The sequence below is a fragment of the Poecilia mexicana genome, unplaced genomic scaffold, assembly GCF_051168715.1.
Source record: "Poecilia mexicana isolate PSO_F unplaced genomic scaffold, ASM5116871v1 scaffold_6, whole genome shotgun sequence".
In the NCBI taxonomy this organism is placed as follows: domain Eukaryota; kingdom Metazoa; phylum Chordata; class Actinopteri; order Cyprinodontiformes; family Poeciliidae; genus Poecilia; species Poecilia mexicana.
In genome coordinates, this window is record NW_028263375.1 from 3,309,287 (window position 1) to 3,327,834 (window position 18,548).

General features: G+C 45.5%; 1 protein-coding gene across 1 annotated transcript in view; it reads left to right on the top strand.

The window, feature by feature from the left end:
* Window positions 1-18,548, top strand: part of plcg2 (phospholipase C, gamma 2) — a 35,422-nt gene that overhangs the window by 6,664 nt on the left and 10,210 nt on the right. Inside the window, exons 2-30 of the mRNA XM_088006083.1 lie at window positions 2,135-2,326; window positions 5,562-5,711; window positions 6,678-6,771; window positions 6,844-6,891; window positions 7,181-7,265; window positions 7,384-7,464; window positions 7,538-7,581; window positions 7,679-7,751; window positions 8,260-8,361; window positions 8,452-8,570; window positions 8,817-8,902; window positions 8,984-9,101; window positions 9,173-9,341; window positions 9,452-9,547; window positions 10,465-10,551; window positions 11,140-11,309; window positions 11,384-11,581; window positions 12,929-13,051; window positions 13,261-13,441; window positions 13,537-13,602; window positions 13,679-13,788; window positions 13,887-13,983; window positions 14,147-14,219; window positions 14,443-14,615; window positions 15,873-15,975; window positions 16,623-16,826; window positions 17,687-17,826; window positions 17,901-18,009; window positions 18,080-18,247. Of these exons, the coding sequence (XP_087862209.1) occupies window positions 2,143-2,326; window positions 5,562-5,711; window positions 6,678-6,771; window positions 6,844-6,891; window positions 7,181-7,265; window positions 7,384-7,464; window positions 7,538-7,581; window positions 7,679-7,751; window positions 8,260-8,361; window positions 8,452-8,570; window positions 8,817-8,902; window positions 8,984-9,101; window positions 9,173-9,341; window positions 9,452-9,547; window positions 10,465-10,551; window positions 11,140-11,309; window positions 11,384-11,581; window positions 12,929-13,051; window positions 13,261-13,441; window positions 13,537-13,602; window positions 13,679-13,788; window positions 13,887-13,983; window positions 14,147-14,219; window positions 14,443-14,615; window positions 15,873-15,975; window positions 16,623-16,826; window positions 17,687-17,826; window positions 17,901-18,009; window positions 18,080-18,247 (3,451 nt within the window). The 5' untranslated portion in view covers window positions 2,135-2,142. The remainder of the gene's footprint in view (window positions 1-2,134; window positions 2,327-5,561; window positions 5,712-6,677; window positions 6,772-6,843; window positions 6,892-7,180; window positions 7,266-7,383; window positions 7,465-7,537; window positions 7,582-7,678; window positions 7,752-8,259; window positions 8,362-8,451; window positions 8,571-8,816; window positions 8,903-8,983; window positions 9,102-9,172; window positions 9,342-9,451; window positions 9,548-10,464; window positions 10,552-11,139; window positions 11,310-11,383; window positions 11,582-12,928; window positions 13,052-13,260; window positions 13,442-13,536; window positions 13,603-13,678; window positions 13,789-13,886; window positions 13,984-14,146; window positions 14,220-14,442; window positions 14,616-15,872; window positions 15,976-16,622; window positions 16,827-17,686; window positions 17,827-17,900; window positions 18,010-18,079; window positions 18,248-18,548) is intronic.

Sequence of the window (18,548 nt, forward strand, 5' to 3'; positions counted from 1 at the left end):
ATCAGGTCCAACATGTCCACCATGTCCATCAGGTCCAACATGTCCATCATGTCCATCAGGTCCAACATGTCCACCATGTCCAACATGTCCATCAGGTCCAACATGTCCATCATGTCCAACATGTCCACCATGTCCATCAGGTCCAACAGTCCATCAGGTCCAACATGTCCATCAGGTCCAACATGTCCATCATGTCCATCAGGTCCAACATGTCCATCAGGTCCATCAGGTCCAACATGTCCACCCATGTCCAACATGTCCATCAGGTCCATCAGGTCCAACATGTCCACCATGTCCACCATGTCCATCAGGTCCAACATGTCCATCATGTCCAACATGTCCACCATGTCCAACATGTCCACCATGTCCATCAGGTCCAACATGTCCATCATGTCCAACATGTCCACCATGTCCATCAGGTCCAACATGTCCATCAGGTCCAACATGTCCAACATGTCCACCATGTCCAACATGTCCACCATGTCCATCAGGTCCATCATGTCCATGAAGCTGGACTGGAAGCTCCCCATAGATTCTAAAGAACCCTCTATCACAGTGTTTCTCAACCTCTTTTTATGCCAGCCCCCCCTATCCTTTATCCAGGTCCCTTACCGCCCCCATCAAAGCATTTGTAGGCTACTTTGCACTGAATATTGTTTTATTATTAATATTACTATCACTGTTGTTGATGTTTTGATTTTCATGGTTGTTTCTGGAGTTATCGTCAAAAATAATTTCCCAGAGAACAAAAAGCCATGGGAATAGAAATTATTTTCACAGGTGTCGATGAAAAATGCAATGAACATTCAACTTGAAATCTGTAGGCCTAACAGCAGCCAATCAGAGTGGAAAAAATATTCTTATTCTTTGTCATTTTCTAGATAAATATTCCACAAAATGATAAAAGATGAACAACATGCCAGTTTAAGCTTTGATCTATTTACAAAACGACTGAGCTCTGCAGCATTAAAACATGGATAGAACTGTAACTACATTAATCATAGATCTTCTTCTCTTCAGTGTTTCTGGTGGTGCAGCTCTGTGCTGCCTTCAGGAGAATGGGACATCAGAGTATCATCCATAAAATTTCACCCACATGGCATTTAGTGTGCAAACCAGAGCTTTTAGTGGAAAAACTAAAGTTCCTTTTAATGCCATAGAAATATGAGACAGAAACATGGATTATATCTTTATATAGACCTGTCTATTGATTATAGATTAATAGTTCATTGCTCCGTTCTATGTCCCGGTTGTCTTGTTTCAGAGTTTTCCGCAACGAGCGCATCGTTTTTTTTCTTTACCCCATAAGCAGCGGAAAAGGTCGGGAAGCGCGTATCGATAGAGAAAAGCAGACTGACGTAAACCTTTTAGCTCCGGTATTCTGATGATTAAAATTCAAAACTGCCGTGGTGCCGTCTCATACCAGATCACGCTCCCTATCGAGGCATCACCCATCGAGGGATTTCTTTATTTAAATGGGTTCATTTTCCCGAGGGACACACAGTGAGGTGATTTTAGTAATTACATGTTTATAAGAGCGACTTTCTGTTGTCCTTCCATGGAAGCGGGCAGCTTTCAAACAGAAATAAAACACTTTTTAATATAAGTTGCTGCTTTGAGATGATCACAGAACTGCCAAAACATGTGTACAAAAAATCCTCAAAACACAAAATATTTGAAAATCAGACAGACAAGTGAATTACAGGGTTTAACGCTGAACTGATGCAGTGAAGCTACCAGTAGCAGCAGAACGAAGCTGCACCAAAAGCTACAAACACTGAATAGAAGGAGAGCTGCATGATTTAATGTTACACAATACAGTTTTAGCAAGTTGCTCAAAGTCTAAACTGGTATTGTTGTGCATTTAAGGTGTAAAGTTTACCTTCGACCAAACGCCCCCCAAAGGCATCCCAGCGCCCCCTTTTGTAAAAATTTCCGCCAGCGCCCCCTGCTGTCCTCTGAACGCCCACCGGGGGGCGGTAGCGCCCACTTTGAGAACCGCTAGTCTAAGAGCTGCTCCCTAGATTATTCATCAATAATCAATGAAGATGATGATGGTATTGATAATATTGATAATGGTGATGTTGATGACGGTAATATTGGTGATGAAGCTCAGCGCCTCCTTCCTGTCCAGCTGCAGCTATGGCCCGTTCCGGCTCGCAGGGCGAGATGACGGAGTACAAGAAGATCGTGATCAAGCGGGACCTGGAGATGGGCGTGGTCATGACGGTGTTCCGGCAGAAGGCGGAGCGGCTCACCGTGCAGGTCATCATGGAGACCCGGCAGGTGGCGTGGACGCGCACCGCGGATAAAACTGACGGAGTCCGTGAGTATACGGCCGCCATTATTCATCCACAGAGACCAACCCAGAACCAGCAGAGGCTTCTGGGAGAAAATCCCTGAAATAAACCAGTCTAAAAACTTGAAATATAAATCAATCAATCAAATTTTATTTGTATAGCACATTTCAGCAGCAAGGCATTTCAAAGTGCTTTACATAATTAAAATAAAAACAGCGTGACATTGAATAAACAATGAGAGAGAGAGGTTTTAAGAAAAAGGAACAGTGAGAAAGAGAAATAAAAAGAAATTAAAGTAAAGATAAAGAGATGTTAAATAAATAAATAAATAAAATAAGAGCTAAACCCAGGTATGAGCTAACTATAACAGTAAAAACTGAGTTGCATTGAGATCCTTCATGACAAACTGCTGGTGGAGGCTCAGAAACCTGCAGCCTGCAGGAGGAGAAACGACTGGACTTCTCAGCAGCTCTGACTTCATCAGATCGGGTCGTTTGTCTGCCTCATGCTAAAACAAACCCGACCCGACTTCAGTGTGGGCGCTTTCCACACTGAAAATTATGGAAAGTTATGAAACTTTCCATAATCCCCATGGCCCTCCAGGGGACATGGGGATTTTTTTTCTTTTGCGTTCCCTCACAATAATCTACTGATCAGTTCATGCGGCATAATCGATACTGTAAGCCTTTCTTACGGGCCGCCGTACTTTCTGCTTTAATACAAGGTTATAAGGATTCATGTATGTTAATATCTCGTTGTGAAATGTCTGATGTTTTATATGTTTTTCTTTAGTATAGAAAGGCACCGCACACATGATATAAACAAAAACTTTCCATAAGTACTAAAGAAATAAAAATACATCCGAACTATTTGGACTATTTCTGAGTTATCATCGCGGGTAATCAGTCATCTGATTGTGTCTCTGTGTTTAAAGGGCCGCTTCCAGTTCGATCCATCTGAGCCTTAACAGACATAAACATGCAGTAAATTAATCGATTTTCAATCAGTTTTCTGCACCAAAGAGTTAATAATAATAAACACGTTTTCACTGAGGCTCTTTGGTGCAAAAAACTGACTGAAAATCGATTAATTTACTGCATGTTTATGTCTGTTAAGGTTAACGGCACTGAAAGCAGCACTTTAAACCATTCAGACTGACACAGAGACACAATCAGATGACTGATAACTCAATCCATGGAAAAACCTTATAACCTTGTATTAAAGCAGAAAGTACGGCGGCCCGTAAGAAAGGCTTACAGTATATGCCGCATGAACTGATCAGTATGTGGCAATAGCAGTGTCTACTATTAAATTTTAAAATATTACCACCTGAGATCTTGGCCCCAGGACTATTCAACGTCTAATATCTACAGAAAGGCCACGACAGGTCGGGACTACAAAGAGAGGTGGATCATAATGTTTAAAAAAGAGAATTTAATAATTTATTTTTTCCAAAAGTTTAAAATAGGCCTACAACAATAGAATATGTTAAAGACAGTTTACAAACTTCACAAAATACATACTGCACACATCAGCTCTTCAGCGGCAAGTTGTTTTCAAACCCAATTAATAACTGAACAAAAAGAACCATGCAGAAAACATGCAAAGCAAATAAACGAAAAGCAAGACAAGCAAAGCACTGAACAAACTAAATAAACCAAATCATGCAAGCAATTGACAAATTAAACTTGCATGCAAACAAAGAAAAGAAGAAAAAAAAATACAAATTGTAAATAAACGTACTGAAAAATAGGGGGACTCACCATAAACGGTTGAACCCTGGCCAAAATAAAGAATAAATCAGTTGGGTAAATGACACCCAGCTGAAAAGGCATGAAGCAAAAATAAAGACAAAACAACGGCGGAGGCGTGGCCGTGCTCCCCTTGCGCTACGGACAATTAGGCCAGGTGCGCGCACCAGTAAGCGGCAGGAGGAGGAGGGGGAAAACCACACAACAGTCCACCGCCAAGTCCCGAACACCTCAGGATCTAAAAAATAAAATTTAAGGTGAACTATGGCACCGAGCTCAACAAGCTGTCAATGAACCCACCTACCTCGGTTAAGAACTCCCAGAGAGCAAAACGGGAGCACCAGCACAATCTCAATCCTGAGCCCAAAGGAAGCACAATCACCACAAACTAATCTAAAATCCAACAGAAGGAAAATCACAAAACTAACCTGAAGACCATTACTTGATGCTTGAGGAAAGACAGGATGACACAAGCTCACAACGCCACCTCCACAGCTCACAACAATTGTGAGTGCGGACCCCACACCTGGCTTTAAAGGGTACGTTGGTGCCGCCCACCACTCACCTTAAAGGTGAATCCGCACCAAGATACCACAAGTAGATTATTGCGAGGGAACGGAAAAGAAAAATAAATTCCCCATGTCCCCTGGAGGGCTCCGTACTTTCCAACACCATCAGAAGAACTTCGGTTCGGTCCGGTCCCATTTTGGGTCCCATTTCCGCCCTTACGCGAAGTCAGCATTTTTACGGACTTCGGCGAAGTGTATTACCCACAACTCATTGCTGCATATGACGTTTATGGCAATGTTTTTTTCCGTCTTTATAGAAAATTTCAGGAAAATAGCTTGACAAGGCACATTAGTAATAAAGTTTGATTTGATAAACTGAGCAGAAAAAAAGAATAGTCAAACTAACTGAGGAAAGTAAAACAAAATGTCACAAATGCAAAACAAATTTTAAATCTTCAAGTAAGATATTAACATATTAAAGATTGGGCTTTTGTGATGTTGCAACGTTTAAGCACTCTAAAATAAAATTATTTCACTTTAAAAATGGAGATGACTTTTAGAAAGCAGTATTTGAGAATAAAACTTTGCCGAAGGATTAAATATATAATTTATATTTAATCCTTTCGTTAGAAGACGAAATTTTATTACATCAAAACTCAAGTTACTTTGTGAGACTGATTGCTACTGGAGATTCTTCTGACCCTCGACTCTTTGAAGATGTGATGGGTTATTAACCTGTCAATAGGTTCAACCTGAATTGAGGTCAACTCTGGGTAAATCACCATGGTAACAGCTCTGGTCCCTCCTCCAGCTGCTGGTTTCCTGTCGGACATCAGGACGCTCCCGGAGCTTCAGTTCTCTGAAATGCTTTCACTTTAACGCCATTCGTTTTGTTTGCTGCAATGATCAGCAGGAGGAGCTAAGTGTGGCCTGTTGTGTGGGACATTAAGGGTTGTGTCCAGTAAGGTCCGGTAAAGTCTGACCCGTTTGTTCTGTTCCAGTGGACCTGTCTGAGATCAGGGAAGTCCGTCCAGGGAGGAACTCCAAAGACTTCGAGCGCTTCAAAGATGGGAAGGACAAACACAACGACAACACCTGCTTCACCATCTTCTACGGCTCCCAGTTCGTCCTCAACACCCTCAGCCTGGGAGGTGAGCGCTGCCTTTCTTCTCACTGATCGGGTCAGAGTTCTGCTGAACTGGGTCGGTACCGAATGCCGCTCTTTGTCCTTTCAGCTGGGGACAAACCTATTTCATTCTGGCTGCCAAACACATTGAAGAACTAAGTACACCCTTTCAGTCGTGATTTTTGTTCCTTGTTAATTTTGGACAGTTATGTAAAGTTTGCTTTTCAACCAGAGCAGCTGATTAGCATCTGAAAGCTCAAAGAATCTGTGAACTTTGACCCCAAATCCCATCCATCATAACCATGAAGGATCATATCCCCAACTCCAGCGTCTTCCTGACCATACGACCAGACAGATTTAAAAACAGCAGCGAAAGCAAAGGAGGTGGATTAGCAGAGCTGCTAACAGCTGATGATATCATCATGTTGCTGTGGAGCATCGTCTCTGCTGCATCCAGGCAGCATCGGTACTCCCATGCTAACATGCTAAGAGCAGCAGTCTTCAGCTTTGATGCAACACTGACTGCTACTGGAGCTCCTTCCTGCCTCAGCCAGACTTTCCTCCTTCCAAATGTCAGTCAAAGAGTTAAGGGGGTTCTTAGTTTCCCATTGTGTTTTATTTTATTTAATACTTCCTGTTGTGTGTTTCCAACGCTGAAAGTGAAATTTAACTAATTAGAGAACAGATGACATTGATCACATTCTGATGCATTAAGCCTTTCATGCGGGGTGTACTTTCTTTTTACCACAGCAGTAACTCATATTAATGGATGACATTTATGGCTCCTCATCAAAAAGAAGTGAAGCCGGAAGTGAACAGCGCTGCCCCCAGTGGACATTTGAATACATTGCCATAAATCATTTGCATATTTCTTTGATCTCTGATGAGACGTTGTGATGCGTTTCCTGTTTTGGGAGCGATGAGGTTGTGATGCGTTTCCTGTTGGCTGAATTACAGCTAACTGGACTAATGGCTTCACTCGTGTTTGCAGCGGATTCGGTGGACGAGGCTCAGAAATGGCTGACTGGGCTGGAGCTGCTGAGAGAGGAGACGCTGGCGGCGCCGACCCCGGTTCTGATCGAGAGGTAGGCCCAGTTCTGATCCGCTCAGGGCTTCCCCTGCTACTGCTTCATCGCGTCTGTCTGCTCTCCCTCCAGTTGGCTCAGGAAGCAGATGTATTCTGTCAACCAGACCAAGAAAAACAGGTAGGACCCCACTTCACCCTTTAACTAGACCAGAACCCTGAAGGTCCCAGCAGGGGGCGCTAACCTACTTTATGATGAGTAGAAATAATTTATTAAAAATGTCACCATTTAAAAATAAATAATTAGCTCCATAAATATTTAGTGTCCAAGCTAACTGTCTTGCTTCCAACGTTAGCTCAGAGCTAAATATTTAGCTAATATGTAAATTCACTGTGGATCTGTAGCAGCACCAGCAGAACCTCACAGAACCATACAGTGGTTCTGTTCTGACCTGGTTCTGTCTCTGCAGCCTCTCTGTGAAGGAGCTGAAGGCGCTGCTGCCGCTGCTGAACTACAAGGTTCCCGGCTCTCGCGCTCTGAAGGACAAGCTGCAGGTTTGATGGTTCTGAAATATATCTGAGGCTGAAAACGGGTCTCCGAGCCGAGCCGAAGCGGGCCAGACGGACGGCGTCGGGTCGGAGTGCTGAAGGCTTCTCTGCTATGCTGTTGCAGGAAGTGGGAGTGAAGAAGGACCGCCTGGACTTTGAGCAGTTTCATAAGTTTTATAACCTGATGATGTTTGAGCAGAACGAGGTGAGGCTCGGCGCCACCAACGCCTCATGGCGGCAGTGCAGACCTTTAATCACTCTCTTCCTTCTGCGTTCAGATCCTGGACGAGTTCAAACGGGAAGCCTGTTCCTTTATCCTGGGGTGAGCAGTCCACGCTGCACCTGCTGCACCTGCTGCACCTGCAGCTGCTGCACCTGCACCTCGCTAGTCTAACCGTGTTTGCTTCTCCAACCTGCAGGAACACGGACAAACCGGACGCTTCAGCCGTGCTGCTGCACGATTTCCAACGATTCCTCATTTATGACCAGAAGGTGAGACTCAGACGTGTTCACCTGCTGAGCAGCAAAAACACACCTGGAATCAGGAAGAAGTGATGAACCAAAAATGAAAAATATTCAATGTTTGAATCATTATACACAAAACTTAATAAGGCTGAATGTGTCAATAATGCCTGAAAATTTCACTATAATGACAAACTGGAGAGCTTCACGTAACAGCAGAGCATCACTGATTTACACAAACCTACAAAAAAATTATCTTTTATTCCAGAAGCTTTATATTTGGTGCTGTTTGCTTTATCAATTGAACACAACATTTCAATATTTAGCTCCAAAATGAATATTTCACTAGCAAGCTAGCTAAATATTTAGCTAACTCATAGCTAACTATTTAGATTGGAGCTAAGTAGTTAGCAGCTGGTCAGAAGCATGTCTGCAGTTAGAGGGTTAGAAACCGGGTCAGAGCCGATGTTCCTCAGAGGAGAACTTCTCTGCTGGACGTGACTGGTTCTGATTCTGTTTATTTCTGGTTCTGCTTTAGGAACTGTGGGCCAACGATCTGAACCAGGTCAGAGAGCTGATGACCATCTTCATCGATGACACCATGAGAAAAACTAACGACCCTGAGTTTACCGTCAGCGAGGTGTTTGACCCGTTTCTCCAGAACGTCGGCCCTTTTGGACCTCAGACCCATGAAGACTGAATGTTTCCTCTCCTGTCTCTCCATCTTCAGTTCCTGAGTTTCCTGTTTTCCAAGGAAAACTCAATTTGGGATGAAAAGTTCTCTGACATCAATAACCTGGACATGAACAACCCGCTGTCCCACTACTGGATCAGCTCCTCACACAACACGTGAGTTCACCTGAGCGCCAGGTAGACGGCGGGATGGGGCTCTGGGTCTGACAGAACCGGACCAACTGACTTGGAGTCAGGTCTGTTGGGGTCTGCTGTAGTGATGCTGCGGGCCTCACCGTCTCTGTTATAAACGTCAGCCTACCGAACGCTGATGATTGCTGCTTCCTTTTCATTTTTCTGAACTGACTGCTATTGGTTGATGCTCAGAGCCAGGTGTGCATGATACGCTGCGATCTGTTGCAGGTACCTGACAGGTGACCAGCTCCTCAGCGAGTCGTCCACCGAGGCGTACGTCCGCTGCCTCCGCTGGGGTTGCCGCTGCGTTGAATGTGAATACTGCGATTCAGGAGTTCTTCAGGTGTGTTGGTGCGCCTCAGGCAGCAGGTGACACACATGTGTTTGGTTCACAGTGGACTGCTGGGAAGGTCCAGGAGAACCGATCATCTACCACGGCTGGACCAGAACCACTAAGATCAAGTTCGAAGACGTGGTGAAAGCCATAAACGACCACGCCTTCGTCGCCTCAGAGTGAGAATTGTAACGATCTGAGCCTGGAGGAGGGGGCGGAGCAAAACACCTGACCTTCCTCTGCTCCTCAGCTTCCCGCTCATCCTGTCCATCGAGGAGCACTGCCCCATCGAGCAGCAGCGCCAGATGGCGCGCATATTCAAGGACGTCTTCGGAGACAAGCTGCTGGCCGAGCCGGTGGAGCAGCTGGCCGAGCAGCTGCCCTCGCCCACGCAGCTGAGGGGCAAGATCATCCTGAAGGTAGGAGGTGGAGCCATCCGCGGGACCGCAGAGCTGGGGCGGGGCCAATGGACCATGGACGGAGCGCCATCAAGAAAATCAGCACTCTGCTCTCGCTCTCCCTCTCGCAGCACAAGAAGGTGAACGTGGAGGGCGGAGCCACAGCCAAGGACTTCAGGAAGGGGCAGAAGCAGGGAGACCTGGACATCTGGGACCCAGTGGACCAGGTAGGGCCCCCTGCTGGGACGCTTCAGATGCTCCGCCGATACATAAATCAACCCATCAATCAATCAATCAAGTTTATTAGAACACATTTCAGCAGCACTGCAGCTCAAACGCTTTACGTCATGAAAATAAAATTCCATAAAAAACATCATACAGTCACTAATGGAGAAACCAATAAACATTTGGTGAGAGCCATCGATAAGATCACAGCAGCTTCAGATTATCAGCTTCAGATTATCAGCATCAGATTAGCAGCATCAGATTATCAGCATCAGATTTGCAGCTTCAGATTATCAGCATCAGATTATCAGCATCAGATTATCAGCTTCAGATTATCAGCATCAGATTAGCAGCTTCAGATTAGTAGGATTAGATTATCAGCATCAGATTATCAGCTTCAGATTATCAGCATCAGATTAGCAGCATCAGATTATCAGCTTCAGATTAGCAGCTTCAGATTAGTAGGATTAGATTATCAGCATCAGATTATCAGCTTCAGATTATCAGCATCAGATTAGCAGCTTCAGATTAGTAGGATTAGATTATCAGCATCAGATTAGCAGCTTCAGATTATCAGCATCAGATTAGCAGCTTCAGATTAGTAGGATTAGATTATCAGCTTCAGATTATCAGCATCAGATTAGCAGCATCAGATTATCAGCTTCAGATTATCAGCTTCAGATTAGCAGAATCAGATTATCAGCTACAGATTATCAGCATCAGATTAGCAGCATCAGATTAGCAGCTTCAGATTAGCAGGATGAAGTTTTGTTTCTCATTCCAACAAAACTTTTCCTGGAATTCTTCTCTTCAGTTGTTTTTGTGCAAACAGCAGAAACATAAATAAATCAACAGGATTTCTCTGCAAAGCCTCAATTTCTGTTTGGTGTGTGAAAATGTGAATGTGTGTTTTCCTCAGCGCTGGAACCGCCACTACTGTGTGATCTCTGACGACAAGCTGTACTACGCAGAGGAGTGTGAGGAGGAAGACGAAGATCCCCGGAAGGTAAACGGCTGATTCTCGCTGATGAGAAACATCGACGGAGGAAGGTTCATCACGTAGAAACAGAAAAATGTCCAAACGGTTCTTCATAGTTTTCATTCCAAAGATCCTTCAGCTCTATAGGCTGCAGTTTGTATTGTAAAGTTACTCAGTCAGAATTAACAGCAATAATTTGATATTTAGCCTTTCATAAGACAACACAAATAGGGGTTAATTTCCTGAAGTTGTATTTTCACCACATTGTTCATTAATGTCAGCTTCAAACTAAGTATTTAGTTTAAAGCTGAATATTTAGTTAGCAAACTAAATATTTAGGTTCAAGCTAAACATTTAGTTTAGTAGATAAACTAAACATTTAGCTTGCTAAATGAATATTTAGTTTGGGGAAAATAAAACTTTAATAAAAGAACCCCATGGTTTTTCTTTTTCCAGACTAAATGACTTTACAAACGGCAGCCATGGAGCTCCGTACCTTTTCTGATTCAGTGCAACTAAAACTCTTTTAGTCCTTATTAGTCACGACTGATTTCTCTGGTGGCCACTGAATGATTTCCAGAGATATTTGTGTTTGTTGGTGGTTTGGTTTGTCAGTACCAGGACCTGCACTGTTCGGAGCCCTGGTTTCACGGCCGCATCCAGGAGGGCCGGCTGATGGCGGAGCGCCTAATCCACGACTACTGCGCAGAAACCGGGGGACAGGACGGGACCTTCCTGGTCCGACAGAGCGACAGATACGTCACCGACTTCACCCTCTCCTTCTGGTATGGTCGCCGTCTGATCCGTTACTCGCTGCTGCGCTTTCCTCCGTAACGACGCGCTGGCCGTGTGTCTGCAGGCGCACCGGCAGAGTGCAGCACTGCCGGATCCGCTCCTCCACAGAGGGAGGCCACACCTACTTCCTGACCCCCAACCTGCACTTCCCCAGCGTCTACTCTCTGATCGAGCACTACCGGGAAAACCCGCTGCGCTGCCAGGACTTCGAGCTGCGCCTCACCGAGGCCGTGCCCAAGCCGGACCCTCACCTGCAGGAGCGGTTCGTCCAGCGGCGCCGCAGCATTTCACATGAGATCGCATTGTTTTCACAAACTGCAGCATTTCCATTGAACAGTTCCAAGTAAACAGACAGCAGACTGACGCCTCGTCCACACGCAGTCAGCTCTTGCTCAAAACAAACATCTTTAAAAACCAATATCGTTCACATCGGGCCGCTTTCAGAAGGGTTAGGGTTACCCTTTGAATCAAGTCAAAGCCAGAATGTGGGAATATTGGCTGGAATGCACAGGACCCTAAATATCATGAACACACACCGACAAACACAGTTTTCTCAAATCTCCACTTTGGGTGGAGTTTTCATAAATAATAGTTTTAGTGTAGGTGAAACGTCAAAACGTATTTTATTTTCCCAAGCCTCAGGAAACAGAATCTGCTCTGGATTTGATGGTTTCTGGTGCATGGAGCCCCACAAACACAGAAATGACTCGGTTCCTCAGTCTGAAGGAATAAACTGAATTAGATACATTGGATTTTTAATATAATTTAAAATGTTAAATTATATTCTAAATTTTATGAGAAACATTTTTATAAAACAGTATTATTACGAAGATTTCTAAAATAAAACTTATTGAGAACATTATTAAAACTGTCTTAATATTGACCATTATTACAACTAAATAAGATTAACAGCATCAGTTTGGTATTTTTATGATCCGAGAGCGATATCTATTTGATTCTGTTTATTCCCAGTTGGCCCAGTTGGAGTTGTGGCCGGTGGTGTGGCTGGTTGTTCTGGTTTTATTTAAACAAAGATCCAGCTGTGAGCTCACAACGTCTCCCTGTAAACAGAAGTTAGCTGCAGATATGAAAATGAGGCGTGGAACCTGATTTGGTTTGAAAAACAGTTTAGTTTCAGAGGAGCAGTGTTTGTTGAAATGGCTTCCTGATCAGCAGATAAATGTTGGTAACAGAGGAATCTGAACTGTTCATGGTTGCAGCAACAGGTGGGGGAGGGGGACCAAATCTGTGGTTCACAGTAAAAATTGCTGTATGTTTGTTAACAGCAACGTTCTTCAGCATAAAACAGAACGATCGGTTATGAACGATCACAGCTGCAGGAAGTCAGACGTTTGTCTTGGGTGGAGTTTGAACGTCTCCATGGTAACCGAGGTGAATTATTCCAGGAAAACGAGGCATCGTTAGAAATATTCCTTATTTTACTGGTTCTGATTCTGGGAAGGGTCTGAACCAGAAACCAGATCTGCGTTCTGACTCTTTAAGACCTTCAGCCAGGATCAGGCCTGGACGTCCTGTCCCACGTCTCTGTGGAAAGGTCTTCAGCAGCAACTGTGAGTGGAGCGGTGACAGCTGGTTCTGTGCTCCACAGATGGTTCTACAGCAACCTGAGCAGAGGCCAAGCGGAGGATTACCTGCTCAGGATCCCCAGAGACGGAGCATTCCTGATCCGACAGAGGGAAGGAGAACCAGACTCCTTCGCCATTACCTTCAGGTACAACAACCAACCTGAACTACGTTTTCAGAGAGCCTCTCCTCTTGACTCCTGTCACAGCTTCAGTATTATTTGAACTTTAGAGGTTTAAACACCTTGCTACTGTGGCTAATGGATATCTGCAGCTAAAAAAGGAGGAGAAACATTTTAAAAGGGCATGTAGCAGGTCGGCCCTCTGGTTCAGACTCTAACTGTTCTCCGTCCTGCAGAGGCGATGGGAAGGTGAAGCACTGCCGGATCCAGAAGGAGGGCAGCGTCTACCTGCTGGGAACCACCACGGAGTTCGAGTCTCTGGTGGAGCTGGTGAACTACTTCAAGAAGAAGCCTCTGTATCGCAAGATCAAGTTGCGTTACCCAGTGACGCCGGAGCTGGTGGAGCGCTTCAGCGCAGTGAGTTTCTGGGCGAGTGAGAGAGACTGGAGCGAGTGAGAGCAGAGCGCTTCAGGAACTGTGAATACTAACAGGTTCTTATGGCTCACTCACAGAACGAGAACTGCTCTTCCATATACATGGAGACGTACGTGAAGCCCAATGACATTGGGCCGTCGCAGGTGGGTAAACACCTCTTTTGATTTTTCGCTGTGGCTTTTCAATGCAGCGGTTGATGAATCAGCTTTGGTGTTTCAGCCCCAGAATACAGTCCGGGCTTTGTACAGCTACCAGGCCAAGCGACCCGATGAGCTAAGCTTCACTAAAGGAGCACTGATTCATAACGTATCCAAGGAAGTGGACGGATGGTGAGCTCCAACCTCCCCACCAGGGCCCTGTCCCCCATGGGCCTGTGACCGGGTCCGGTTCAGTCAGCAGTTCAGTCACGTTGCTCTCGTTCCTCCAGGTGGAAAGGTGACTACGGAGGACGACTGCAGCTCTTCTTCCCTGCCAACTATGTGGAGGAAGTGTCCAACTCAGCACAGACCGACGCCAAAGCTCAGGTCAGACAAGTGCACTATGTTGCAGTGTCACATCGCTGTCGCCTCAGAGGCGCCATGTTGCCGTCGCCTCTGAAGCGCCTTGTCGCCTCTGAGGCGCCATGTGGCCGTGGCCTCTGAGGCTCCATGCCCATAATCACTGAACACATTGTGATGTGGCCCACAGGAGATGGAAGACAACCCTCTGGGGGAACTCTGTAAGGGAATTGTGGAGATCTCCATGTACAACATCCAGAACAGTAAGTGACCTTTGACTTTGTTTAGCTTCTGATGAATCCTGAAGGCAGAAGGATTCTACATGTAGTTCAGTCAGAAGGTCATCCGCTCAGTGAATAAAATCGACTTTATTTAGTTGAATGTTTTGGTGACCTTCGCCTAATAACGGTATGCAAAGTATTCATGCCCTCAGACGGAGGCAAACTTCCTGTCCAGCAGGTCAGCAGTCTGTCTGTCTGTCTGCAGTGAAGAACGGTAAATACGGGAAGCCGCATGTCCTGACGCTGCAGCACAAGGAGCAGGACAGCGTGCAGTTCGACCTGGCCGCTGGGTCGCTGGAGGAGCTGTTCGAGTGGTACCAGGTGGCCTGGGACGTGACCCAGAGGGAGATGAGCAAGCAGTACCACCGGGAGCAGGAGGTGAGGACATTGCCATGAATCGGGCTGCAGATGCTCAGGACGCTGCAGCTGCAGCAACAACCGCTGCAGTTCTTCCTTCACACAGCCAGAACTTCACCAGAACAGAAAACAAAGCACTAGGGAAACTCTTCATCTCTCATGGTCACAGCATTGTCGCACGCTGTGACCAAAGTCTGCTATTTGGTGATGTGACGTTCAAGAACGATCCGATTCTTCTGAACGGTTCTTTATAAAGATAGATGGGACTGGAGCCTCACCGATAGCCGTTCTTTGTTTTTGTTATGCTCTGCGCACACTGCAGTAGCTATTACTGTTCTATTTTATTAAAAATATACATATTTAATCATCAAATAAATACACTAACAGAGCGCATGCTCATTGTTCTTTTATTATTTTGGTCACCTGTCACCTGGTTTCATGCAGGAGGAGACAGAGCGACACCAGTAACGGTTCTCCTTCTGATTGGTTACTTGTTGCTCCTTGGTCAGTGTTCATAGTTTATGTTGCTTACCGTTAGTGCATTGCCATAGTTGCTGTGTTTAATGGAGCAGGCAGTGGTGGTTTCTGACATCGGCCATATGAATGAGCAACCATCCAGGGCGTTATCTTGTTAGGGGCGACATGAGACATGAGTTTGAATTGATAATTACAATTTATTTCAGCTCTACGTATTTAATATTTAGTTGTTTTTGTGGGAATGTGGATCTTTCAGATCAATTTGAGAAACAATTTTGATTATGTTTCACATTTTATTGAGTCATGTAGCGCGGGGCGCCGGTCTTGGTCTCAACTACAGCACTATAATGAGGATTAGGATTCTTACATGAATCAGTTTGTTTGGTTCAACTCTACAAAGTACTGGTATTCACAAAATGATACAAAGATTAAGAAGCACAACGATAAAAGCTTCTGGGTCCGTCATCCAGTCCAGAACCAACCGATGCCAGCAGGCTTCCTACAATTATTTAGTCTGCAGATGCTCAAATCTCAGAGCGAAATATGAAAGGTTTAGGGGTGTTAAGACAAGAAGTTTGTGTCAAAACTTCAGTTTCATTTGTGAAGATGAAAGTGAAAGAGACAAATAATAAAAATAAAGCAGAAGATTTTACTAAGACATTTAGACTGAAACAGAAAATCATGAGAAGATGAAAGTTTGTTGTTTCCGTGAGAGAGTCTCAGACTAGAGCTGCAAACAGTGGTGGTCTGATGGCGTGACTGTGCAAACAGGAAGTGGTTGTTCTTTCTGTCCAAACTCAGATGAAACAACAGGAGGAAGTGGAAAAGAAAGCGGAGGTTGCCATGGAGATGTCTGATCTGGTGGTCTACTGCCAGCCTCGCAGCAAGGAGAAAGACCGCTTCGGTAAGCGAGCCTCTTCGCATCAGCTGCACGCCTCACAGAACCAAACGGATCACAAAACCAAACGGATCACAGAACCAAACGCCTCACAGAACCAAACACATCACAGAACCAAACGCCTCACAGAACCAAACGCCTCACAGAACCAAACACATCACAGAACCAAACACATCACAGAACCAAACACATCACAGAACCAAACACATCACAGAACCAAACGCCTCACAGAACCAAACACATCACAGAACCAAACGCCTCACAGAACCAAACGCCTCACAGAACCAAACACGTCACAGAACCAAACACATCACAGAACCAAACACATCACAGAACCAAACACGTCACAGAACCAAACGCTCCAGATTTGTGTCGGCTCCCTCAGCACGGAGCAGCTGCTGCGCTCTGACGCCTTACCAAGGTGAGAAACCAACAGGATGTGATCAAAGGGAAACAATGTGGAGGCCAGACAACTTCCTGACTGCTGTGACTCCAAACCTCAAAGTGTCAGCAGAGGCCTAACGCTCGTAGTGGAAAATATGCAAATAGCTGCTAGAGCATTTTCCTGCTGTTCAACGGGTCTAATCCAAGATCCTCCAGGTTCCTCTGACCTCCTATGACCCTCTGACCTTCTGACCCCTCTCTCTCTGCAGACAGCTACAGCTATAAGGAGGTTCGCTCCTTCATGGAGAACAAGATTCCAGGGAAGAGCCGCACCAAGGACTTCCTGCGCTACAACCGCAAAGCTCTGAGTCGGATCTACCCCAAAAACCAACGAGTGGAGTCCTCCAACTTTGACCCCTATCCACTGTGGGCAGTGGGCTGCCATATGGTGGCACTCAACTACCAGACCGCAGGTATGGAACCAGGCAGGTGACCCTCGGGTCAGCCGAGTCGTCTCCACGGTGACGGGTCCTAGAGGAGGAGGAGAGAACAGATCTGTTCTAGGGCCTAGGGTGGGATGTAGGGGTCAGAGGGTTCATTGTTACTCCTCTCGAGTTAAATCAAAGCTTAACGCAGTTCTTAGTTTTCAACAGCCATTTATTGTGGACACGTCTTGCAAAGTCCCCAAAAAATCCCGTCAGAACTACAAAAAAGGTGACACAAACCTAAATCAGTTCACAATAAATGGCACATTAACATAAATAAAAAATACAAATAAACAAAACTGTACCTCATTAGCCGCATTGACTCCAGAGGAATAAAGCTGAATTTCTTACAGCTTCTTCAGCTTGAATGCCCATGTGGCTCTAAGTGCGCCAGCCAATGCTTCCCTGGACAACACGTGGTCCGCGGAACAAAAGTTCCCCCTCCACATTTGAATGTACACTTAACATAAATTCAATACAATTACCTCACATTTAAGCTTAATTTTTTTACATTAAATAAAATCTAACTACTGCCACTTTAAACTAAACAACAAACAAAAACAATAAAAATAAACCAGATGCAGTTGTCTTGACAGCAGCTACAGTCAGAAAACATCTCCAGAGAACGATGACTGGACCTGATTTTATTTTTCCGTTGGGTGAAGCTGTAGATGATCTACAGCTTTGAAATGTAGAATAAATTTCCTCTTTAAAATCCTGAGTTTTGTGTTTTCAGCTTCAGATCAGTCCAGAGATCTGCAGGGCCTGACTTTCTCAGATGAGCTTCATTCTTGTGTTTGAGGAAGTTTGTTTTTTTAGAAACCTGAAGCTGATTGTTGTCTTGCCAGATAAATACACCCAGCTGAACAGCGCCCTCTTCAGCCTGAACGGGAACAGCGGCTACGTGCTGCAGCCTGAGATGATGCGCTCCGACGACTATGACCCGCATCAGGAGAAGAAGAAAGTCAAGTACAGCATCAGAGTCAAGGTAGAGTTCACCTGGATCCTGATTGGTTCCAGTCGGATGGTCAGTGGATCCTGATTGGTTGTTTTGTCCCTCAGGTGATCGCTGCCAGACACCTGCCCAAGCCGGGCCGCAGCATTGCCAGCCCGTTCGTGGAGGTGGAGCTGTGCGGACACTCAGAGGAGAAGTTCAAGACCATCGTCTACCGTGAGTCTGACGCGCTGCGAGACCGAGGCAGTGGTCTGCTGCGCGTCTCTAACCTGTCCGCTGGCTGCAGGTGACAATGGCCTGAACCCAGTGTGGAAAGCGCCGGCGGAACCGGTGGAGTTCAGTGTGTTTGAGCCGGAGCTCAGCTTTCTGCGCTTTGTGGTCAACGAGGAGGACATGTTCTCCGACCCCAACTTCCTGGCCCAGGCCACATTTCCTGTCAAAGGCATCCGCTCAGGTAGGACCTCAGCGTGCTGCATGGTGGCTGCATAGCTGCATGGTGGCTGCATAGCTGCATAACAAGTGCCATCTGGTCTGTGATTGGTCAGAAGGTTCAGAGGAGCTTTACCAGCTTCAGGTTGCCATGGCGATACACCCAGGTGCATTGCTGGGTTTCAGATGACCCAATGCAGATGGAGGGCAGGAAGTAAATTCAGCCCATTTACTTTTGTTGATTCAGCATCAAAATGTCTAAAGTCTGAGTCCTATACGGTTTCTCTAACTGTTCTAATAGAGAGAAAGATAAACGTTATTTTTGT